Source organism: Vicia villosa, linkage group LG2 (genome assembly GCF_029867415.1).
Source record: "Vicia villosa cultivar HV-30 ecotype Madison, WI linkage group LG2, Vvil1.0, whole genome shotgun sequence".
Lineage (NCBI taxonomy): Eukaryota > Viridiplantae > Streptophyta > Magnoliopsida > Fabales > Fabaceae > Vicia > Vicia villosa.
Window position 1 is genome coordinate 105,522,422 of NC_081181.1, and position 26,589 is coordinate 105,549,010.

At 40.4% G+C, this 26,589-nt stretch overlaps 1 protein-coding gene across 1 annotated transcript in view; it reads right to left on the bottom strand.

Moving 5' to 3' along the window:
- Nucleotides 1-20,532, bottom strand: part of LOC131649732 (uncharacterized) — a 40,241-nt gene extending 19,709 nt beyond the window's left edge. Inside the window, exons 1-3 of the mRNA XM_058919489.1 lie at nucleotides 20,349-20,532; nucleotides 19,696-20,204; nucleotides 19,171-19,569 (exon numbers count right to left, since the gene is read on the bottom strand). Coding sequence (XP_058775472.1) covers nucleotides 19,171-19,569; nucleotides 19,696-20,204; nucleotides 20,349-20,532 — 1,092 coding nt within the window. The remainder of the gene's footprint in view (nucleotides 1-19,170; nucleotides 19,570-19,695; nucleotides 20,205-20,348) is intronic.
- Between the last annotated feature and the right edge of the window lie 6,057 nt (nucleotides 20,533-26,589).

Consider the following 26,589-nt stretch of genomic DNA (forward strand, 5'->3'; position numbering starts at 1 on the left):
TTCTTCACATCTAGGGATGGCAACGGGGCGGGTTATTGCACCCCATAATTTGCCCACTTATTTATACCTAGTTGGCTTTCATATCACATTCATGTGCATACCTCATGTAGGGCATTCATCTAATACATCCATCCATGTCATAGTTACTGTTCAAGAAAATTGATAAGAAAAGAGCTTCTGTGTGGGAGATATCTTTTTGGTCAAAATTTAATCAAGAAATTCATCTGGAATCGGGAAATTCAGGAAAGTTGACTTTTTGGTCAAGGCCGAGGTCAACTGTCAAATATTGACTCATGGTGGAAAATCGGTCAAAGAAAATCATGAAAATGAATAAAATCAAGAGAAAATCAAAGTTTAATCAAAATTGCCAAAAAGAGAAATTAGTTGAATTGAGAAGTTTCCAAAAATGGAAAGTTTGGTACTTAGAGATTTTTGGTGAATTTTAAGAATGAGTAAGTGACTAACTTCATGCCAAGTTTACATGTGGATCAAGGTCTCATTTCAAGACAAGGTCAAAAGCAAACATGTTCCATTCATGGAGGTCTACAATTTTGTAGTTAGGAATTTTCTCATTTGAGATTTGAATCAAAAGATATGAAGATGTAAAGATAGTGATTCAAGTTGGTTGAAATTGTTGAGGCCTGGCAGATTTCTCATCAGAAACCTCAAATATATCAAACACTTTCCAATTGACTTTCATGCCAATCTTTGAAGGAGTTCCAAACACTTTCTTGATTCAAGCCCAACATTAAACTTATTCTACAATAGCCCCTCTTTCCATTGATCTTAAAATCACAGCTTTTGGTTGTGAAGATATCAAGTTACTTGGCTTTGAAGTCAAGCACGTGAGAATGGCATGGTGATTGGCAGCATGGCAAAAACTGGGCACACGCATATTCAGTGATGACACCCTAAGTTTAAGGTCATTTTGCTCATGCTCCCAAGCGTTATTTTTTGTTACTTCCAACATCAAAGATCTCCCATCCCATGCCATCTTTAAATTGATCATAAGGTTGGATCAATGGGTGCACCATAGCTTGAGATACATGTGCTCTAAGTTAGTGTCTGAGAAATAACGGCAGCTCGAGACTTATGCCTAAAATTTACAGCAGGCATACGTAGTACATCACCAGCACACATACATACCCATCATGTTGCTACTATGAGGAAAGGCTATTGCTGCACGCGTGAAAGAGAAAAGGAAACTTCCTTCAAATGTTCAAACTTGCTCACTAAGTTTAGGAGAGAAAAATTACACTACAAACCTCCACACCATATGTCATGTACCACACTATATAATCCAAAACCCTTCACAAAGTGAGCTCTCTTCATTTTTCTTTTTTGTCCTCTCACTCTCTACTCCGATTCTCCCTGATTGCTTCCATCTCTCACTCCCACAACAAACTCTAACAGAAACATAACTGAATTCAACCCTCACCATAACTCCAACCACCACCTCTACATCATCATCTCCAAGATATATCATCAATGGATCTTTTTGTCAAAGCATTGCCACTGGATCTCCTCAGAAATGGCTACTGAATCAATCTTGAATACCCTCATCACCATTGCAAGCTACACAATCATCAGCATCATATATAAAATCGAGAAAGCTTGAGGAATACGTTCTTGAAAGTTTTTTGCTCAAGATTCTTCCAAGTAAGTGATTCTTTGCCCTTGCATTAGAAGCATGTATAGGCCTGGAACCCGTCATCAGGGATTGGGTTAGGACAATTAGAACCACCATGTTTTCAAGTATGTGTTGCATTCTATGTGAATTTTTGGATCTTGAAGTTTGATTTCGATTTTTGTGATATGATGCTTGTTTGAATGTGTGATTCGCGTATTTGAATTTCTTGTGTCATGAGGATTGCTTTGGTACCAATTTTGTGTGATTTAGGGGAAGTCTTGAATACTAGGGTTTACAAAGGGCGTTCGGTTTTAAAGATAGAGTGGGAATTAAGGAAAACGGAATCCAGATCTGAACTCTACGTTAAAAATCGAGTAGGAAGATGGTGTTTTTTTTATTTCTGGAAAAGATGATCGATCTCCGCCGTGGTGGACCACTTGAGAAGACGACCGGAGCTCCAGCTCCGGCGTCTGCGTGTTTGACTCCTTTTCCCCTCCGTTTGTTGACGTGGCAGTACTATACTGGCCCATGCACTCAACGTTTCTCCTTTTTTTGTTTTATTTGATTTGATTGGAATGTGTGGTGTTCTTTTCTGATTGGCTAGGGTATCATTTTGTCATTTAGTGACTTAAAAAATAGCTGACCAATTGATATATGTGTGTGTTAAATGTCACGAATAAAAACCATATTATAAAAAATAATAATAAAGCTGAATGGAATAAAGTGAAAATAAAATGGAATAATGAACATGCTGCTGGGCCACACGCATCTGGGCTTTGCGCCCTTTCCTATTTCCACCCCCATGCAATAAGGCCCAGATGCGCCTTTAACATGAATCAGTACATCTCTATAGTTACTTTCTCACCCCCCAGTATGCGGATCTTTTATTTCATTTTTATTTTTGTTCCTCCTCTTATTTCTGATTGGTTAATCTGTTTTAAATGAAATAAAAATAAACAAAAATATGTTTCTGATATTTTAACCTCTTAGGATATTTTTAGTATTTTTTGTATATTTTTAGAATTTGTTTTGCTATTTTTAATAAATCTTTTTCTTAGAGATGTTCATATTTCTTTCATGTTTTGCTAGGTTTTGCAAACTAATTTGATTAGAGGCTTTAGGAGTCGAATTTAATTGCCAATTTTTGTATGGTTACTGTAGACTAATCCATAATATTGTGTGTAAAAAATGAATTCCTAATTCTTTGTTTTGAATGGTATTTGGTTAGTTTTGTCCAACTCGATTAACATGTGTTTCTATTAGATAATTGTGACGTTTGTGCCCTCAAATTGAAATGCATCCATGCAATAATGTCGGTTCCTTTTTGTACATATAATTAGGGATGCTTAGAGGTCCTAAGACCTGGAGTTGAATTTTTTAAATCGTGTCTTCTTATTTTACTTGATTTTTCTTTCTCACATGTAAATAACTTGCTTTTGGCTAACGATTGTATCATAACTTGTCCAAATGACCTATAATTTTGTATGAGACTTCTTGACTTGATTCCATGATTGTTTAAACACCTATTAGGGGCTGTTCACTACTGACCTCCATCATTTGATTACATTTTTCTAACTTCATTCACAATTTGAATTTACTAGCTAGTTTTGACCTAATTTTGTCTAGTTTTTGTTAGAACTTTGTGTTGTTTCAAGCTAATTGACTAACAAGGATTGACATAGGATATTAGAACTATAAATACAATGTAGTGCTACTGACCTCAAACTTAATTCACGTGTTCATTTGCTTTTTGTTTCGATTAATTGATGTTTGTTCGCTAATTGTTAAGTAACGATTCAAGCGATACTTTGGTAACTTCTTGTGAATATTTTCGAGTGATGCCATGATGCTTTTGTGTTTGATTTAGGACACTAATTTCCTTGGTTTGCTACTGCCCTAGGGCTTTCTTCCCTCTTTCTCATGCTTTGCCTCTTCTTTCACACTTTGATTGTTGTTAGTTTAAGAGGCGACGATTGTTTGTTCTTCCTCCACCTTTTGTGGATTGTTTTCTCTTGGGATTCATTGTGTGTAGTCTCTCTAAGGAGTAGACTTGGTTAGGGACTTCATTAAGTCACCTACCTTGCTTGTTGCTTTTTCTTATCTCTTACCATATGCTTGCCATGTTCCCTTAGGGCGGTGACTTCAATCTTCATTAAGATGAGTCACATAGAACAACTTAGTGTTAGAATCCCATTTGTGCATAGTTTGTACATAAGTTTTGTGGTATTTCTGAAACTCTTGTGCCAAATTTGATTACTTTTTGATATAATAGTATGTAAATAAATAACTTTGTGTTTATTTTCTAAATTAAGTTATTTTATTAACTCTTGTAATGTTTTTCTTTAGGTTTTAACAACTTTTGGGCAAGATGGAATGAGAAGAATGATCAAAGCAAGCTTGCAATGAGGGTGGAATGGAAAAAGAAGAAGATTTGTGCAAGGAGGTCCGCTCAGCGGAGCTGAAGCGGACCCAGGCAGGGATGAGCAGAAAATTCACCTCCGCTCAGCGGACCCTCTCCGCTCAGCGGACCCCCTCCGCTCAGCGGACCTACTTTTTCAACTTTTGTTCTTAGCCACATAAAATTGATGATTAAGCATGGTTAGCTTTGTTCTTATCATAACACACATTTGGAAAGAAAAGTGAGGGAAGAGAAGAAGAGAAAAACCATTTTTAAGAGAAAATCAAGATTTCCAAACATCTTTCTTTGATCTTCTTGAGTTTGATGTCACTAAATCTTGGTTTGTTGCTTGTTGTTGGAGCTTCCATGGATATGGAGGGCTAAGTTCCATCTTGTGTCAAGATATGAGGTAGTTAGTTTGTAAATATGTACTTTCTTTGATCTATTATGTATGAACTTGGTTAATGATTAATACATGGTGAATATCTTGTTATTTATGTTTCATTTGTTGTTTTGGATCATTATTGAGAGATATGTTTAAAAGCTAGAACTAAAAGATATTCATCTATCAATAAACAAACTCTAGAGATAGATTTGTGAGTTGATATTCACAAGTATCAAGCTTTTAAGATTATTGTCGCACGCTCGCGAAAAATGAACAGAGTCGCCACCAATATATTTATCCCATAAGGGAAAGGAATATCAGAAAACCTAACAAAGGGAGGAACAGGGTCTTGCGACCAGAGAATCAAGGTACGGGAGTCGGTTACGCGAGGGGAAGGTATTAGCACCCCTCACGCCCATCGTACTCGATGGTATCCACCTATGTTTGTTTCTATCTAAAGGGTGTGTATCTATGTCTATGTCTAAATGCGAAATGAATGCAAAATGTAGGGAAAAGAAAGAATTGTACTCGCACGGGCCCTACCCCGCTGCCTACGTATCCTTTTCAGGAATCAGAGTTACCGTAGCTCGGCTAAAGATTTTCTGTTTGTTTTTGTGTTTTTTAGTTGGGCGGCGTTAACGCTCACGCTCTTGCATAAGGGATCGCCTAGGATGCAACGCAGCGGAGATAACTTGCCCTTAAGAAAAGAAAAAAGAGATTGGTTTGTATCTTTTAGGGTAATTCCATGATGACGAGAACCCACTACAAGGTCTCGCATCACTTCCTTACTTTGTGTTAAATCTGACCATTTATTAGGTTTTTTGAAGTGTTTTTGGTTGGTGTTTTTTAAGGGGATTTAATTTGTGACTTAGATCATACCAAAAAGAGTTTTGTTTTGCATATTTAGAGAATGCACATCAAGGCCTACACCTTAATCGTTTCTCTAAATAACGGTTAAGAAATACATCGAGGTTTCACACCTCAATCATTTCTTCTCCGCTAAGTAAAGGAAATGCAAAAAGAGTTTTTTGTGAATATTTAGAGAATGCACATCGAGGCCTACGCCACAATCGTTTCTCTAAATAACGGTTAAGAAATACGTCGAAGCTTCACACTTCAACCATTTCTTCTCCGCTAAGTAGGAAAGAACGTACATCGGGGCCTACACCCCGATCATTTCCTTCCTACTATGGAATATAGTAACGGTATGATCTTCATCGATATTTATTAAGTATTTTAAAAGTCGAAAGGGAAAAGAATGAAGGAAGGGAACTATTTCTAAATCTAATCTAAGTTGTCTAATACAAGGGAAACAAAATGAAAAAAACTATACAATTTATTAAAAGAAACTATACATGGAATGTGTAAAGGAAAATCAATATGCGACAAATAAAATTGAGAACTATAGCAAACAAATGATACTCACAAGCACACATACATCCATTAATTCTATAAAAAAAATCGAGACTAAAAATTAATTCCTAAGTCTATTAGAGGATTATTTACAAAGAAGTATTAATCAAAGGGAATTCAAATATATTGTGAAGAAGGAGATTTATTAAGAGGACCAAAACAATTAGAAAAAACAACAAAAATCGTGACTATTATTTACACATTCTAAAATACCTAAAATCATTTCTTATACATTTTTTTTATTCGGTTTAAAAAGATTTAAGAAGCAAAAATAAAAGAAAACAAAACAAAAAATAAAATGGAAACTAGAACTAAGCTACCAGGGGGTGTATTAGCATTTTTAAATGAACTAAAGCTAGTGTTAACTCAAAACCGGGCCTGATTTAGGGGGTGGGAAAGAACAAGGGCGTTCAAGCCCATCTGGTGCGTGGTGGTGTAATGGTGAAACGTAATCCAGAGAAGGGCAAAGCCCAATACGCGTGTGGCCCGGCAATCAACAAACCACTTGATCCACATATACTCATCATTCCATTTATTCTTTTTATTATCACATGTGGTTTATTATATGGTTTACATGAAGGGAAAAAAAGCTACGTAACAGTAATATAATGACTTATCATCAATCAGGCCACCTTATTTTAAGTCACAAGAGGACAAAAAAAGATGCAATCAACCAATCATAATGCGCCACCGCGTCATCCCCATCATATGAATAAGACAAACTGCAACCAAATGATAATCAGAAACCAATTAAGGCCTGCCACGTAGGCAACGGATAAGGAGCAAAACAGACGCCGGAGCTAGGGCTCCGGTCGTCTTCTCCGGCCAACCTCACCGCCGGAACCGCACGGAAACGTCCAGAAAATCATGCCTCCACCACTGTTGCACTCGGATTTCGCCACTGAATCCATATCCGACCTTAGATTCGTCTAATTCGCACTCTAACATTAAAACCGAGAGCCTTTGCCAAACTCTAACTAACATCAATCTTCACTAAAACTCATTCTAAGCATGTCAATCTCCTTATGAACATTCCTTGAATTTGAATCATGATCTAGACATATAAACAGCAAGCTTTTGGCATAAGGCAGATCATACGCAAGACTCTCCTACACATACATTGTGCAACTGCATACATGATGATATTTCTAAGAGGATCTGGGAGCTTACCTTCGAGTTCTTGAACGAAACAGAAACTCCAGAGAGCTTTGTGATCGCGCGCTTGAGGTGATGACGAAGTTGATTGCTATTGATCTTCGATGTCGGTCTTCACCGGAGAAGCGAACTCAGTCTGGAGATCTTGAGGTAGGCCTTGGGATGATGATGATCCATGGATCTTGATGGAAATGGCGCTGTGCAAGTGGGGGAGACGATGAAGATGATGAAGACAAGATGAAGGCGGTTGTGGTGGTGGTAGAGTGGTTCGGTGATGGTGAAGGTGGTGGTGGTGGTTGCTACAATGGTGGTTGAAGATTCAGAGTTAGTTACAAAGGTGTAACTAACTTCTTAGAGAGAGAGAGAGAGAGCAAGGGGAGAGTGATGAGAGAGTGAAGAGAAACTGAAAACCGAGAGAGAGAAAAAATGAATCCTCCTCTTAAATTTGTGAAGGGTTTTGGGTTATATAGTGTGAAGGCTCATGGAGTGTTGCGATGTGTACGAGTGTAGCGTAACTTTTCCTTCCACTTAGTGAACAAGCACGTGATAGATGGAGCAGATTTTGCCTGCTTTCTTACACTCAGCATGTTGCATGGTTAATTGGAGTAAGGCGCTGATGGATCATGCACGTGTTGCAGATTTTTTTGGCTTGAAGCTCTACATTAAGTGGACATTCAACATGCCCACTTTGTTCATATGCATCTCTAGCTAGGGCTCTCTATTTACCTCAAACTTAGGATCACTGTGAAGCTGACATGGAAAGGAAGAGTTTGGTATCAAGTTTAAACCAAATGGAGGCTTATGGAATCCCTGAATCGAGCTTATATATTGCTCACCACGTGTTTGACAAAAGGCCACGCGCGTGACCTGGATCCTGGCTTGACTGGATGCGTGATATGAGCCTTGCGAGGGCACGACTTTGAAGAGTCACATTTGGTTCAATACTCACCCAAATGGATTAATTCTTGTTTTATTGTGTAGAGGGCACGGAGGAGAGTAGAACCATACCAAGTTTGGGTTCATAGGATATCTGTATAGCTCAAGAAATTGATTCCAATATGGCACGCCATGTGTTTGACATAATGCTTACGCGTGTCCAGATATTTGCCCAGCTTCATGACTTGATTCAGATGAAAAACTTCAACTTAAAACTTCAATAACTCTTCAACCAAGAATCAAATGAAAAAGTGTCCAACTACAAAGTTGTTCTCCTCCATGAGAGGAACAACTTTGATGTTGGGAACTTTTCCAGAAAATGTCATTTGCCACGTGTAATTATGCTGTGAAGTAGGCTGATCATCAAGCTTTTAAAGGCCAAAATTTTTCTAAGTATGAAAACTTTCCATTTTTGATTTTTCTCTATTTTTGGCAACTTTTGTCAAACTCCTGATTTTATCCATTCTTTGACTTTTCTTGACCGATTTTCCACCAAAAGTCAATATTTGAGTAATTCTTCTGATTTTGACCCAAAAGTCAACTGTTCTGATTTTTCCGACTATTGATGAAATTCCTGATTAAATCCCCTCCAATCAATTCCAGTCACACAAACACCTCCACAAGGTCAGCATGAGAAGTTTTCCACACATAGAAGCCATCCATGATTAAATGTTGACCAGAAAGTCAACTGGTTGACTTTGGTCAAAGAATCCTTGATTTAAAGAACCAGACGGTTTGCAAGTTTGCACTCTTCAATCAATGCCCTGATTTGAAGCAGAGAGACACCCCAATCCAGGAGGACTTTAATGAACATAGAGCCACATGATTACACCTCAGATCCACACATTTGGTAGGAAATCCTCTGCCATAAAAGATATCCATTGCTAGTCTCTGATTAATACCAATGATATGAATGCATGAGTTGTATTATGACCTAAACGGTGTATGCATGTGAATTATAAGCCAGATGAATAAGGGTAGGACAAATTTGGGGTATGACAGCTGCCCCTATTTAATCGTCTTAAACCTGAAGGTGAGATTGGCGTTAGCCTTTCGAACACTCGAGGTAGAAGAAGATTAAATATCAAAGTACCAGAAATTTGTCCCAAAGAGAGGATGGTATAAATGATATCCTTATTTTGCTTTTGTTTTGATATCTGCTGGGGAAAGAGAATTTTGCCTTTTTTTTTTTTTGTGAGAATATTTACAGTGAGTAATTGGAAGAAGGGTGATAGCTTGTAACGTAGCCAAGGTGCCAATACAAGGTTTTCAAAGAGAATGTTTCATGAAAAAATGACTGAAAGAAAAAGACCTCGTGCGATTTACGACTCAACGTCAGGACTGAAAGGAATAAGATCTCGTGGCGATCTATGACTCAACCTCGAAAGAAGATCTCATGGCGATCAACTCGTCAATAGAAGAAAAGGGAATAAGATCTCGTGGCGATCTTATGACTCAACATCGAAAGAAAATCTCGTGCGATTTTCCACATTTTGGAAAGGAATAAGATCTCGTGGCGATCTTATGACTCAACATCGAAAGAAAATCTCGTGCGATTTTCCACACTTTGGAAAGGAATAAGATCTCGTGGCGATCTTATGACTCAACATCGAAAGAAAATCTCGTGCGATTTTCCACACTTTGGAAAGGAATAAGATCTCGTGGCGATCTTATGACTCAACATCGAAAGAAAATCTCGAGCGATTTTCCACACTTTGGAAAGGAATAAGATCTCGTGGCGATCTTATGACTCAACATCGAAAGAAAATCTCGAGCGATTTTCCACACTTTGGAAAGGAATAAGATCTCGTGGCGATCTTATGACTCAACATCGAAAGAAAATCTCGAGCGATTTTCCACACTTTGGAAAGGAATAAGATCTCGTGGCGATCTTATGACTCAACATCGAAAGAAAATCTCGTGCGATTTTCCACACTTTGGAAAGGAATAAGATCCCGTGGCGATCTTATGACTCAACATCGAAAGAAAATCTCGTGCGATTTTCCACACTTTGGAAAGGAATAAGATCTCGTGGCGATCTTATGACTCAACATCGACTCGACATCGAGGGACAAAAGAAGACATTGTGTCAGACGCTCATCAGAGATTGAAGATACCTCGCATCGGCACCGTGGTTGGAGGAGATTTGAAATGTAGTAGCAGATATCACTCGGAATTTGTAAGGACAACCTTTTGTGTGGGGATGTATTATTGTCTTGATTGAGTGATGATTTGTATTATCTGGCTTATGCTTTGTATGCATGTTTGGATTTTGATGCATGGCGTAATGATCCCCTTTGATGGATATGCTACGCTTTTGAGGATGCGATGTTATATGCCATGGAAACTATATGCAGAGAGTGCCAAATAAAGGCCCTTGGTGGGACAGAAGAGTAGGATCATTGGGGTCCGTTGCTTGTGATCTTGAGACGCCATTGTGGGTGGGCGTTGAAAACCTCATAGTGCCAAAGATGATTGGCAAATGTGTGGAGGATTAGAGCATAACTCTGTTGGGGAGGAAGTGACTTTGCTCGACTTTCCTTACATCTTATACTGCTTGGGGAAACGTGGGTTCTGATGGACACTTCTTTGTCTGCCGTGTAGGGGAGAGACATGGATTTCTTCCGGTGTCTTGTGCTTACCAGTACTGATGAATTATTCGCTTGAACTTTCACGCGGGATGATGACGCCCTTTGTGGCATGTCGTAAGCCAAGATGACGACTAGAACCTGCAACCTGCACGGAAAACAACGTTTGGACGCAAATGGTGCCCCTTAGAGCACTTTTATGTTTATGTAACATCATGTTTCGTTTTGATTTTGTGATTATTATTCCCCATGTTTTCAATGCAATGTTTAATAACGAATTAAATCATACCTCGCATGCGAAAAAATGAAAAGCAGGAAAGAACACTTCTTATCAAAAGATCATTTTATTGATGGAATGCCTGTGGATAGGCTTCTGTACAAGGAAGCAACTCCTAAATGAGGTAGTTGCGAAAGGAAAATAAAATGCAAAAAGCAAAATGGCAAAGAGAAATGCTCGAATTTCCATTAAAACTGATATTGCTACAATTCCCATATCCTCGATCCTCTCAATGCTTTGCTTCAGAAGGGTAATGGTTGGATTGATCTGTCCGTTCTGCCAAGGGCGTATAGGGGTCTTTGTGAAAGATATTCAGACTGCAGCCTCCCGCTTTTGATCCCTAACTTTTGCCTGGATCGCCCTTTCGGGTTTTCAATCCAGCGGGATGCCCCTTTTTGCCTAAGTCGCCCTTTCGGGTTTTCAACTTAGCGGGTTATTCTTTTTTGTTTTATCCCTAATTTTTGCCCAAACCCTTTTGGTTTGCCGGGATGCCCTTATTTTTGCCTAGGTACGTCGACCTAGCGGGTCTTTTATGCGTAGTATTTTTTGACTGAGTCTGAATTGACTGGAAGCGGAACGTCTTCCCCATCCATCTTTGTCAGGATTAAAGCGCCACCTGAAAATGCTTTCTTCACAATGTATGGTCCCTCATAGTTGGGAGTCCATTTTCCCCTTGGATCAGTGTGAATTGGCAAGATCTTCCTTACGACTAGGTCACCTGTGTGGAATTCTCGAGGCCGAATCTTCTTGTCATACGCTTTCTTGATCCTCTTTTGATACAACTGGCCATGGCAGATAGCAGATAAGCGTTTCTCCTCAATTAGATTGAGATGATCAAGCCTCGTTTGAACCCATTCTGTTTCATCGAGTTTGGCGTCCATCAAGACTCTCAACGAAGGAATTTCCACTTCGACAGGTAATACAGCCTCCATGCCGTAGACAAGAGAAAAGGGAGTTGCCCCAGTTGAAGTACGAACCGAAGTCCTATAGCCATGCAAAGCAAATGGCAACATCTCATGCCAATCTTTATACGTTCTAACCATTTTCTGGACAATCTTCTTTATATTCTTGTTAGCAGCTTCGACCGCGCCATTCATCTTTGGCCGATAGGGTGATGAATTGTGATGTTCAATCTTGAACTCTTCACACAACTCTGCCATCATTTTGTTATTAAGGTTGGACCCATTATCAGTGATGATCTTGTTTGGAACCCCATATCGGCATATGATCTCTTTTTTGATGAAGCGAGTAACGACTTGCTTGGTTACGTTCTTGTAAGAAGCAGCTTCAACCCATTTGGTGAAGTAGTCGATAGCAACAAGAATAAATCTGTGCCCATTTGAAGCTTGTGGCTCTATGCGCCCAATCATGTCTATGCCCCACATAGCAAAAGGCCAAGGTGATGTCAGAACGTTCAGAGGAGTTGGAGGGACATGAATTCTGTCAGCATACACTTGGCATTTGTGACATTTCTTCACATACACATAACAATCACTTTCAATCGTCATCCAATAATATCCTGCTCGCAAGATCTTTTTGGCCATAGAATGTCCACTGGAATGAGTTCCAAAAGATCCTTCATGAATTTCCCGCATGATCAATTCTGCTTCGTGTCTATCCACGCATCTGAGCAGAACTGAATCATAGTTTCTTTTGTACAGGACGTCTCCTGACAAGAAGAATTTGGATGCTAACCTTCGAAGCGTTCGCTTATCACCAATCGTAGCATCTTCGGGATACTCTTGCTTCTCAACATACCTCTTGATGTCGTAATACCATGGCTTTTCATCATACACATCTTCAGTAGTGAGACAATGAGCAGGGAACACATGGGCAGGCTCTTTGTAACGGAGGATCCTTATGTCTGGCACTTCTTTAGGGGAGCTAACTCTGAACATAGCTGCCAAAGTAGCCAAAGCATCTGCCAATTGATTTTCCTCTCGGGGGATGTGATTGAAAGTGATTTCCTCGAAAGCGGGCAACAACTCTAAGATATAGTCCTTATAAGGAACTAAATTGGGGTGTCGTGTTTCCCAATCACCTCTTACTTGATGTATGACCAATGCAGAATCCCCATAAACCTCAAGGATCTTGATCCTCATATCAATGGCTGCTTCGAGGCCCATTATGCAAGCTTCGTACTCCGCGACATTGTTTGTGCAATCAAAGCATATTCTAGCTGTGAAAGGGATGTGAGTTTGACGAGGAGAAGTCAAAACTGCCCCAATACCATGGCCCATAGCATTTGATGCACCGTCGAACGTGAGAGTCCATCGCTCTCCTGGTTCGGGTCCCTCATTATCATCCAGTTTCATGATATCTTCATCAGGAAAGTCAAACTTCATTGACTGATACTCTTCTAATGGCTGATGAGCAAGATGATCTGCAAGGACACTTCCTTTGATGGCCTTCTGTGTGACATACTGGATATCATATTCTGATAAAAGCATTTGCCACCGGGCTAGCCTTCCTGTAAGGGCCGGTTTTTCAAAGATGTACTTTATCGGGTCCATTTTGGAGATCAATAGAGTGGTGTGGGTCAGCATATACTGTCTCAGTCGGCGAGCAGCCCATACCAAAGCACAGCAAGTTTTCTCGAGTAGTGAGTAGCGGGATTCACAATCGGTAAACTTTTTGCTCAGGTAATAAATGGCGCACTCTTTTCGACCGGACTCGTCATGTTGGCCCAGCACACACCCCATAGATCCTTCAAGCACAGTTAAGTACATAAGAAGCGGCCTCCCAGGAACCGGAGGCATGAGAATTGGTGGCTCTTGGAGATACTGCTTGATCTTTTCGAAGGCTTCCTGACAACGATCATCCCAACGGATATCTTGATTTTTGCGCAGCAACTTAAAGATGGGTTCACAAGTGTCAGTGAGATGGGAAATGAACCTGGCTATATAATTCAATCTCCCAAGGAACCCTCGAACTTCTTTTTCATTCTTTGGTGCTGGCATATTCTGTATTGCTCTTACTTTATCAGGGTCAACCTCAATCCCTCGTTGACTCACAATGAATCCAAGTAGCTTTCCTGATCGCACTCCAAAAGTGCACTTGTTTGGATTAAGCCTCAACTTGAATTTTCGCAAACGAGCAAACAATTTCTCAAGATATACCAAGTGTTCCTCCTCAGTTTGGGATTTTGCAATCATATCATCGACGTACACCTCAATCTCTTTATGGATCATGTCATGGAAGAGGGTCACCATTGCTCGTTGATATGTTGCACCAGCATTCTTAAGACCAAAAGGCATCACCTTGTAACAATACGTACCCCACGGAGTGGTGAAAGTAGTCTTGGTCATATCTTCAGGAGCCATCTTTATTTGATTATAGCCAGAAAAACCATCCATGAAAGAGAACACCGAATACTGAGCAGTGTTGTCAACTAGGACATCAATATGAGGCAGAGGGAAATCATCCTTCGGACTTGCCCTATTCAAATCTCGGTAGTCAACACACATGCGTACCTTTCCGTCCTTCTTAGGAACAGGTACTATGTTTGCAATCCAAGGAGGATACTCACACACAGATAAGAAACCAGCCTTCAACTGTTTTTCAACTTCTTCCTTGATTTTCAAAGCCATATCGGGTCGTGTTCTTCGTGGTTTTTGCTTTACAGGCGGACATTCTGGTTTAAGCGGTAACCTGTGCATAACTATATCCGTGTCTAAACCAGGCATGTCTTCGTATGACCAGGCGAAGATGTCAACATACTCTCGAAGAAGCTCAATCAACCTTCTCTTTACGTCACTTTGCAAAGCAGCCCCTATCTTGACTTCTCTCTTTGCTTCTTCTGTACCGAGGTTGATGATTTCTATGGCTTCTTGATGTGGCTGAATAGATTTCTCCTCTTGTCTCAAAAGTCTTGCCAATTCCTCGGGGACTTCACAATCTTCCCCACTATCCTCATCAGCTTGGTCAATTGGATTCTCAAGGATATTAAGACGTGGAACTGTAACATTATCATTTTTGATGGAATTCGAGCCGGATCTGCACGATGGATGATTTATGCCTTAGAATGCAACACATAAAAAGGAAGAAAAAAGGAAATCTTTGCCATTTTTGAAAAAGTTTTTTAAAGTAAAAACAAAAAAGAAAGAAATGGAACAGTAATTGCATGCGAAGATATGATTTTCATTCAATATTAAACAAATTGAAACACATGGGGGGCCCTTCTTTATACAAGAGGTCAAAAATGCTTAGGGCGAAGCATATGACTTATTGAAACAAGAAAATTACATCTCCATAAAAGTGACTTTGGGGATGTCCAAGATAGTCCAATTGTTGAGTTCCTGTCCAGGCGCAGCATGGCAAATGAATCTGGAGAGATCTTCTTCATCATCATCATCCACGGCGAGAACTTGACTTCCAGAACTGGTGCTTGCACTGACGAACACTTGTGAAATGGGGGGAATCACCTTCTTTCCAGGAATTATGCTGAGCTGAGTAGAAGAAGATGGCTGATACCCAAGGCCATACTTGTCTCGCTTCTCTTGAACGTCAATCAGCTTGCCCCAGGCACTATGGGGAGTACCAGCTTCTAAGAAAGCCTTAGCATCATTTAAAGACGAGAGGGGCGCTCCGAGTTCCTTCTTATTCTCGACCACAGGGAGTTTGTCAACTGACACAATCTCTAAGGCCTGAAAAGGTGTCTCTTGTATCTCTCCCTCCACTTCAACATAACGGTATGATGCCAGATTATTGACTATCAAATCCTCCTCACCAGTGATCACAACAATCTTGTCATTCACAACAAATTTCAAACACTGATGGAGGGTAGATGTCACAACTCCAGCAGCATGAATCCAAGGACGACCCAAGAGGCAAGTGTATGAAGGACTTATATCCATGACATAGAAGGCAATATAGAACATGTGAGGGCCAATCAAAATAGGTAGATCAATTTCCCCTTCTACGGACCTTCTGGAGCCATCAAACGCTCTGACACTCATAGTGCATGGTCTCATCATAATCCCATCCATACTCAGCTTAAACAAAGTGGTCTTGGGCATCACATTAAGAGAAGAACCGGTATCAATCAGAACTCGAGACAACACAGCATCCAGACACTTGACGGAGATATGCAACGCTTTGTTGTGTGCTCTACCCTCAGGTGGAAGCTCATCATCAGAAAAACCCAAACAATTACCAGCAGCAATGTTGGTCACAACCCCTTCAAACTGAGGCACGGTAATGTCTTGAGTTACATGAGCGGAAGCCAGAACTTTCATCAGAGCATCACGATGAGCTTCAGAATGTACCAAGAGAGACAAGATGGAGATCTTGGCTTGGGTCTGATCAAGTTGGTCAATCACTTTGTAATCACTTTTCTTAATGATTTTCAAGAGTTGTTCGGCATCTTGGGCATTACGTGTTACAGGAGGATCAACAGCAACTTGCTTTCCTTTTGCTTGTGTACTAGCCTCTTTGTTGGTCTCTTTAGGAGGCGGAGGAGGGGCAGCAAAGATCCGACCACTACGGGTAATGCCACTAGTGCCAGTAATATTTGTGATACTCGAAGTACCCACTGGAGGACAGTCAAACTTCTTCCCTCGAATATACACGGCATTATAATTCCAAGGAACAGCCTTAGAATCATTCACAGGAGAGGGAACAAGAGACGAAGTTGAAGGATTCGAAGGACCATTTGGAACCTGAATAACCAACGGAGTCCTCGGAGCCTGAATGACCAAAGGAGTACTCGGAGCATGAATGACCAAAGAAGTGTCCTGAGTCTTTGATATCTCAGCAGGGTAGTAAGGGATCTCTAAAGTAGCCACATCTTCGATAGGAACGACCCTTTCCACTCTAAGAACACCTTCATCCATTAATTCCTGGATTTCTTCTCTCAACCTAGTGCACTCCTCAGGATTAGAAGAACATTGCAAACAGTAGTCATGTAATTCACACAAAACCTTTTGTTGCATAAGATACTCTCTGACAACTGCTAGCGGCATCCTAACCTCATTAACATCCTTTACCAGGATCTGATCATCACATAACTCAATAGCATTGGTCGTACCAGCGTGAGGAGGCATAGGATTATTCTGCACATTAGGACCAGTAGGAGCGAACGAGATAAGCTTGTCGTCAAGGAGGTCCTGAACCTTCAATTTGAATGCTCTACACTTTTCAATAGTATGGCCTGGAGCCCCTGAATGAAATTCACATCGAGCATTAACATCATAACCGGGAGGGAGAGGACTAGGTGGAGGTCCAAGTTCACGGAGTTGTACCAATTGACCAGCAAGCAACTGAGGGAGAAGCTGAGCATATGACATCGGAACCGGATCGATACGCCTATCTTGGAATCTTGTTCTTTGCGGACCCCTTTGACCTTGAGGCCTAGGGTTCTGTTGACGATTCTGAGGAGCAGCAGCTTGTTGTTGTGGTACGAAAGGCTGTTGAGGTGCCATCCATGGTTGTGGAAGAGCAGCAGCATATGCTTGAGGGACATACGGACCGGGAACGGCATAAGGCATCGGATAATAAGGAGGTGGAACAGCAGAATATGCAGGAGCTCGGCTTTGGTCAACAGAAGCGGTGCTAGTCTCACCTTCCTTCTTCTTCACAAACCCAGAATACGGCTTCTTACCATTACCACTTGAGTTGCTAGGATTAGTAACACCTTGAATGGTGCCAGCTTTGACACAGTTCTCAACCCTCTCACCAATGATGACCACATCCGAAAAGGAAGGAGAAGTATTACTAACCATGTGCTGAAGATACGGCCCTTTCAGAGTCCCCATAAACAGATCAATCAACTCTCGGTCCAATAAAGGAGGTTGGACTCAAGCAGCAAGTTCACGCCACCTCTGGGCGTATTCCTTAAAAGACTCTTCAGATTTCTGTGACATATTCTGCAGCTGTGCACGGCTAGGAGCCATAGCAGTATTGTAGTGGTATTGTTTCAAGAAGGCATCAACAAGTTCTCCCCAAGTACTGACATTAGACCTCTCGAGTTTCATATACCACTCCAACGGGGCTCCAGTGAGACTATCCTGGAAGAAGTGCATAAGCAGAGGTTCATTCTCAGCGTGAGCGGCCATCTTACGGCAGTAGGAACGAATGTGAGTCTCTGGGCAGGTAACTCCCTTGTACTTATCAAAATCTGGCACCTTGAACTTCGGGGGAATAACAATCCCAGGTACCAAGCACATAGCAGCAGTGTTAAAACTCGAAGTTTTAGCAACTTCAACGGCCTTAAGGCGTCCTTCAAGAGCTTGGTACATCTTAGCAGTCTCGGTCAACTCAGCAGTGAGATCATGTTCAAGATCAATAACCTCATGGTGGTCGTCCACCACTTTAAGTGTCTCATTAATAGGAGTCTCTTTAGTTTTCACCCCTCCGTCAGCAGAATTGGTAGGAGTATCTTTGACCAAACTGGCGACACTCTTTCTGAGTTCATCCTGTCCTTGAACAACGGCATGGAGAGTCTCCATAAGTTGGGCCATTCTCTCCCCCATAACATCCATATCCCTACGGAGGGCAGCTTGGTTCTGCTCGAATTGATCCATGAGTCTCTCGTTGCTCCGGGTACGGTAAGGATGTAAGAAAGTCAGCTTCGTCGTCGGAAAAGAAATCTGTTGCTGAAAGGGACCCCAATTAGTTTCTTGTACAATAACCTGAAAAATGCAATGTGATAATGTGAATGTATGAGTGCATGTGTGCGTATGACGTGATGTGCCATTTTCAGAGTATCCAAGGTTTAATATTGATCCAGAATAGCTAACAATGTGACAAAAGATAAGTATCAAGAGAAACTAGTTCTTTTTTATTCATAACAGAAATTTAAACTTGGGCAAGCCATACATCAACAAGATAGTTCAACAAGGGAAATAAAAGACCCCATCCAACAAGTCTGGTGGTGGTCGAAACATACAGACTTAAACATCAATCCATCTGAATATAAAACAGAGGTCCTCCTTGTCTGAAGTGCTCGTCGCTCCACTTCTTAGTTTCATCAAACAGTTTCTTGGTTGCTTCTCGATCTCTTCCTTTAAGAAGGCTTTGAATCACCTCATCTTTGCGAAACAAATGCCCATCTAGCTTCTTGCAGCACTCCCTGAGTTCGTCACATCCTTTGCATTCTGGGAGATAATCTTTCTCAGATATGTCCTCCATCATTCGATCTCTGAGCTTGGAATTTTCTTCTGTTAGTCGAGTATTACGGAGGTGACTTCCTTTCAGTTGAGTCTCAATTGCCATTCTTTTAGTGGTCTCTTCTTCCAGTTTCTTTTTCAGACTCTTCACTTCAACTCTAGCATCCCTTTCTATCTTGAGCTTATAAGCTTTCAAGTCTTCTCGGTACTCTTGCTTGAGTTTCTCTTCTGCCTCTTTCATGGCCCTTTTTAGGATCTTCTGGTGACCCTCAACAATAACAGTAGTGTCTCTTTCACCTTTTTCGGTTCTAGCCCTCTTTTGAACTCTGGAAGATCCTCCCTTCAGCATCTTGGCTTCATGTGTCAACTCAACCCTTTTCTGGTCCACAAGACAATGTTTTGGTCGCGCATCCGATCTCTTTTCGTGCAATTGGGTGCTTTCCATATTTACTGGGATGCAATTCTCAGCAGGCATAATGGCAATTGGAACCTTAGGTGGTTGCTCGTACAATGGGTTAACCTTCAGGAAAGGCAACAAGCGATCTTTAACTCTATTTTCAACCCAATCCGTGTAGGCTTGTTTGGCAACGGCATTCTTTTCACCTAGAGAAATCTGATCACTTGTATGGATGTCATTCCAGGCACTCACCACTTTTTCTAAACCTTTTAGATCGGTTCCCTTCTCAAAGCAAACGGATTCAAATATCTCTTTGTCCAAAGGCTTGTTTTCAAGTGCAAAACCCAATTGACGCAGCGCTAGCTTAGGATTATAATTGATAACACCTTTTGTTCCTATGAGAGGAACGTTGTCAAAAGTACCACAGCTAGTTATAACTTTCTCCACATCCATTCCAGTGGGACACCAGACAATGTCATTTCCGGTAAGCCCCATGATCCTTTGATGCCATTTCTGAGTAGAAGTAACGAAAGGACCACTTGTAGGTAGGTGGGACTTAAACCAGGTGTATAACAACGGCAAACAATTTCTTATGGCTCCTCCTTTCCCATATCGAGAGTGAACAGAATAGTACGTATCGGCTAGCAAAGTAGGGACCGGATTCTTCTCCACAAAAAGACATATAGCAGCCAGATCAACGAACTTATGAATGTTAGGGAACATCACGATCCCATAAATCAAAACGGCCAGAAGGGCGTTGAAGGCCTCCCACATCTTTTTGTTAGCCAACTCTTGGGCCTTCTCAACCAAGAAACTCATATAGAAACCCTGAGTGCTACCGTTCTTTTTCCAATTTCCATGAACATCTCCTATGCTCAAATAAAGAGCGTTGGCAATGTTGTTCAAATCTGGTTTCTCTGGGACACACACGAAAGGAACCTTGTGTTGAATCTTGATATTGAGAAAGTGAGAGTACTCCTCGAGAGTGGGAGCCAACTGATAGCCTGAGAAGGTGAAACAACGCAAGTCAGGATCATAGAACTGGAGAAGAGTAGATAAACCCCATTCGTCGACGTGTGAGTCCAAAAGAGTCAAGATGTTTCCATAATTCTCAGTGAACACAGTTTTATTATGACCGGTGATCAATCCACCCAATTGCCCCAACTGAACCAAACCTTCGCGATGGAAACTGTAAGTGTGAGTACGCCTTGTAGCTTCTCTGGTAGCGGTCACGTTGCTAGCCATCCTGGATGAAAAGTTGAAATTCTGGTAAGACAGAACCCGGATGTCATATACGATGTCGTGACATCTGGTCTGTCATCAGTTTAGCTGAGGCAGTACATACAGATCCCTCAATTATTTATTACTTCTAACATCCAGAAGTCTGGAAGTGTTGGAATCACAGAGATTCTGTGTTAGCACAGTCATTAAATCACACACTGATGTCAGGCACGATGTTATGACATCCAAACTGAACTTACAAATAAACAATGCAGAAACATAAACAACACAACAGAATTGTTCACCCAGTTCGGTTCAATCAACCTACTCTGGGGGCATACCAAGCCAGGGATGAAGTCCACTATTAGCAGTATCAATTCAGAGCTAAACTCCCAGTTTACAACTCCTCACTTAATCACTACCCAATGACCCCTCTACCTAGGTTCTCCCTAGATATGGAATATCTCCATTCCACTCCCAATCATACCAATGATGTCTAGCAGTCAACACCTCAGCCACTGCATTGACGGCTTAATTACCAACATTCAAAACACACAAATAAACATATCTTAGAGTTGCTTCAAAGCTTCCTCCAAGCACACAACTCCACTCATTGCTTTACAACTTCTGAGTGAATAAAACAAACCTCTTACCTACAGGCTTCGAGGCACAAATCAGTGACCTTCCCACAAACCGGGAGGTTCACCTACACGGCTAACCCTAATAGTTACATCTTTCTAAACGCCGGCTAGCTCACTAAACTAGGTTACAAAGTTTCCTATTTATAACCTATTCCCAACTGGACTTGGGCTTACAATCACAACATTATTTGCTGTTACAAATCACAGAAAACTTTCTGCTAAAAACAAGGTCTTCAATCATAAGTTTCCTAATTTATCTTCATAATTGGAAACTGCATAATTCTCCAATATTCTAATCTTGATTCTCTTGACCTTTAAACCTGCCACATAGGATTGCATAATATTCCAAAGAATATTCTGCATCTTTTAAAACCAAAACTGAATCTTTATATTCCAGCTCAGCAGGCGCGTGACAGCTAAATATAACAGTAACTGCTGTCAAATACTGATGTCACAGAGCATGTCGTGACATTCCATGTTCTGCATAAATTACAGCAAACAGTATTCTTCACTTCAATTCTCAGCTTCTCACATATCAGGGTGCCAAAAAGACAGCCCATGATTTGTTCTATTACTGATGTACAATCAGCACAATCTTTAGTTTCCCAAAATAAAGACTGAGATAAATAAGGAAACATCATAGAAATAGAATAGAAAATGTAGCAGCTACTGCTGTCAAACACTGATGTCATGACGTCGAGCATGACATCCAACTCACAGCATGTATTAGCTTACACAACCAGAACCTGCATAACCTTTAACACTACACACCACATGTCATGACCTTAGTCAAGACAACAGAATACACATGAATGTTTTACCACAAAATGCAGCCAATCAAAACATCTACAATCTCCCCCTTTGGCAAATTTTTGGCTAAAACATTCTGTCACCACAGCAGCACAAAAACAACTAGCAAACTACCAGTTATGCAGAATTGCTAAAGCACATCAAAACATCAGACCTGCTGAATAAGTTCCACAAGCTACACTATCACATAACATGAACAAAAACAACTTGTTCAATATGATTTGGGGTGACAATCTCTTCTCCCCCTGTTTGGCCATAAATGTTGCCAAAGCCACGTACAGCTCCCCCTTAAAAGTTACTCTGCATGACATGACCACGACACACACAAAAAAAACACCATCTGATAATCTTTAGATACCACTTCGCCACCAGCTTGATTAGAATACAATAAGTCACCCTCAATGGGAGATCTATATTACAAGATGCACTCTTTCATAGATAGCTCATAACTTCTACCACAAGCTCCAAGAGGTGAATAGAAAACACCTCCTTTTTGTCTTCAACTTATTACTCTTCTGCTCAAAAGTAATTTGTCTAAGACTATCCTCAAGAATAATCAGCTGCCATATGTTGATTATCTTGATCCTTCGAACCCACTTCTGAGATGAACCAAATGTCAACACATTGTGTTTTAACATCTAGCTGTTGAATTCAGCTCCTTCTTCTGCCACTTGAAAGAACTTCCTCCCTTTACAGAACCAGAGTTCAATGCTCTCATAGACCTGATTGTGAAACCAAGTTTGAGTACGCAACCTCCATCCTGCAGTTATGCAGTTATGTCATCCAAGCTCACACTTTTATGAATCCCTGCTTTTTTTTCAACAACATCAGACACTCTGATGCATGAGTCATCAGAAGGACTAGTTAGAGACTAATCCTCTAGCTGTACCAAGGATGCCACTTCCTTGAGCAAAGCTATTTCCATGATGTCAAGAATACTGCCACTTGTTCTTGACTTCACAGTGTGCATTAGCCAATGCACTTTCTTACCTAGATCAGAAATAAACTGATCCAAGTAACCACCATCAAGATTATGATGTCTTCTTCTTCTTGTGCACTCCAAAGCTGAACATGTTTCTTGCCAGGAAACCTTTTTCAGTGATCACATGCTTCTGCTGCCACCAAAGAGATAGATCTTAAAACAATTGCACTATCCTTCCTGTACATGGTCTTGAAGAAGAGATGTTCCAACATCTTTAAGAACATCAGTTATCTTGAACTTCCAAGGATAATCAATTAAATACTTGTACTTTGCACAAATATCAATTGATCTTAAATCCTTTCCCAGTTAGATTCACCCTTAGGAAAGAGAGAGATGAATCTTTCCTTACAAATGTGTCACACAACAACCAGAACCCATGTGACACCGTTCAATAGCCAATTAAACACAAGGCTGAATCAGACGTGGGGAGGTTAACCAAATCTCCCCCTCAAACAAGCAATCATGGAAACTCCACACAGCTTATCCATGCATTGTACATAAAAGTCTCATTATACAACATCCCTACTAGAGGCAACTAACTCCATGAGTTATACCTATACATACTTCATACACCAGTTGAGGATACTATACTTACATAAACCATGGTTAACAGAGATACCATGCAGCGGAAAACAACTAAAATTTATCCTCAATAAACCTCAGGCCTAAAACAATAACCTTTGCATCAGTCAGCTACACATCATTCATGATTAAATATATGCCATATCTCAACAAGGTTTCTGGAACAGATTCACTTATGACATAACTCCTGAAAATACCTCAGATTCCACACAGTAATCTGACTCCCTTGAATCATCACACAATATTCAAAACCATATTTCACTATGCACGATACACAGTATTCAGTTTTCAACACTAACTGTTCTATGGTTAAGAAAACAATTCACACATCTGGTTCCTTTGATCAAAAGGACATACCAGATACAAGCTCATCTTTGGATTTTCATAGAGGTCTTGAAAAGAAAACCTGAATGAATCCTTTCACTTACACTGAGCTCTTCTTCCAACTCCCATAAGCTTATGCCTGAAATAAACTAACATTTGGGATGGAAGGTTCAATTGATTGTATTCTGACCAATCAACACAAAAAGCAGATGTCTCCTCTTCCAGATCAGGAGTAGGTTCCAAACAAATGTACTCACACTACATAAGTTCAGCACCAGAACATCTGTTCTTCAACTGGTAGCTGCAAACCAGTATGCCATCAGTTCCTTCTTCTTGGAACACACAATTCTTGACAATCTTGAAGATCATCAAACAACTTTGCAGATGAATATGAGGAACACTGATCATTTGAACCTCTTCAACCTCAATAACCATGCCTTTATGAGTGGACTTGAGAAAAGATCTCAAGTATCTTTGACACTTGTACTAAAGTTGAGAACAATCTGCTACAAATTCTGTTGAAAACCATATAACCCTAGAGATCTTCTTTCAAAGATAGGATTATGCATCAGATGCTATGCAGCAGAAAATAGCCATATATCAACAGAGATTACACAATGCTTACTCCCAGAACCAGTTGTAAGCATGACATCCAAGAATTGCAGCTTAACAATCCAACGATATGCTTGCTTCTTCTTCAAGCAACACAACAAGACCTAACCAATATTCTGACCAGAAAGAAACAGATAAGCACAAAGAATACCTTATCATTAACTTCACTCCCGCATGAAGGTTTTGACAATATTCTTCTCTGTACCCTGCTATATGCTGAATAAAACGCCCCAAATTCTTCACTCCCGCATGAATCATTTGGATATCAGTAACACCATCTTCCCTTGCCAAGAGAATACACCTGTTATGGTCAGTTTGGTCCAGTCTTCCACACATAGGTCCATCCTCCACTTCTAGGGACCATTCAATATGAACATGAATGTTCAAACAATCAACTACCTCCAACAACCAGAAAGTATCTCCCATGGATCTCATCCAGAAACAGACAGGATGCCTGCTCTGATACCAATTGAAATTCTGGTAAGACAGAACCCGGATGTCATATACGATGTCGTGACATCTGGTCTGTCATCAGTTTAGCTGAGGCAGTACATACAGATCCCTCAATTATTTATTACTTCTAACATCCAGAAGTCTGGAAGTGTTGGAATCACAGAGATTCTGTGTTAGCACAGTCATTAAATCACACACTGATGTCAGGCACGATGTTATGACATCCAAACTGAACTTACAAATAAACAATGCAGAAACATAAACAACACAACAGAATTGTTCACCCAGTTCGGTTCAATCAACCTACTCTGGGGGCATACCAAGCCAGGGATGAAGTCCACTATTAGCAGTATCAATTCAGAGCTAAACTCCCAGTTTACAACTCCTCACTTAATCACTACCCAATGACCCCTCTACCTAGGTTCTCCCTAGATATGGAATATCTCCATTCCACTCCCAATCATACCAATGATGTCTAGCAGTCAACACCTCAGCCACTGCATTGACGGCTTAATTACCAACATTCAAAACACACAAATAAACATATCTTAGAGTTGCTTCAAAGCTTCCTCCAAGCACACAACTCCACTCATTGCTTTACAACTTCTGAGTGAATAAAACAAACCTCTTACCTACAGGCTTCGAGGCACAAATCAGTGACCTTCCCACAAACCGGGAGGTTCACCTACACGGCTAACCCTAATAGTTACATCTTTCTAAACGCCGGCTAGCTCACTAAACTAGGTTACAAAGTTTCCTATTTATAACCTATTCCCAACTGGACTTGGGCTTACAATCACAACATTATTTGCTGTTACAAATCACAGAAAACTTTCTGCTAAAAACAAGGTCTTCAATCATAAGTTTCCTAATTTATCTTCATAATTGGAAACTGCATAATTCTCCAATATTCTAATCTTGATTCTCTTGACCTTTAAACCTGCCACATAGGATTGCATAATATTCCAAAGAATATTCTGCATCTTTTAAAACCAAAACTGAATCTTTATATTCCAGCTCAGCAGGCGCGTGACAGCTAAATATAACAGTAACTGCTGTCAAATACTGATGTCACAGAGCATGTCGTGACATTCCATGTTCTGCATAAATTACAGCAAACAGTATTCTTCACTTCAATTCTCAGCTTCTCACATATCAGGGTGCCAAAAAGACAGCCCATGATTTGTTCTATTACTGATGTACAATCAGCACAATCTTTAGTTTCCCAAAATAAAGACTGAGATAAATAAGGAAACATCATAGAAATAGAATAGAAAATGTAGCAGCTACTGCTGTCAAACACTGATGTCATGACGTCGAGCATGACATCCAACTCACAGCATGTATTAGCTTACACAACCAGAACCTGCATAACCTTTAACACTACACACCACATGTCATGACCTTAGTCAAGACAACAGAATACACATGAATGTTTTACCACAAAATGCAGCCAATCAAAACATCTACAAAAGTAATAACCTCGGATACCCTGAAAAATGGCATGCATATGAGAAATAATACTATTCTTCTTCTTTTCTTTTTTTCTTTTTTTTTTACTACATCTTTTCTTTCTTTTCTTTTCTTTTTTTTTTTGGAAGGTAAATATGCCATGATGTAAATGATGCAATGGAAGTTTCCCCACATAGGAGAAGTGTGTGTTGCCTCTGGATAAGA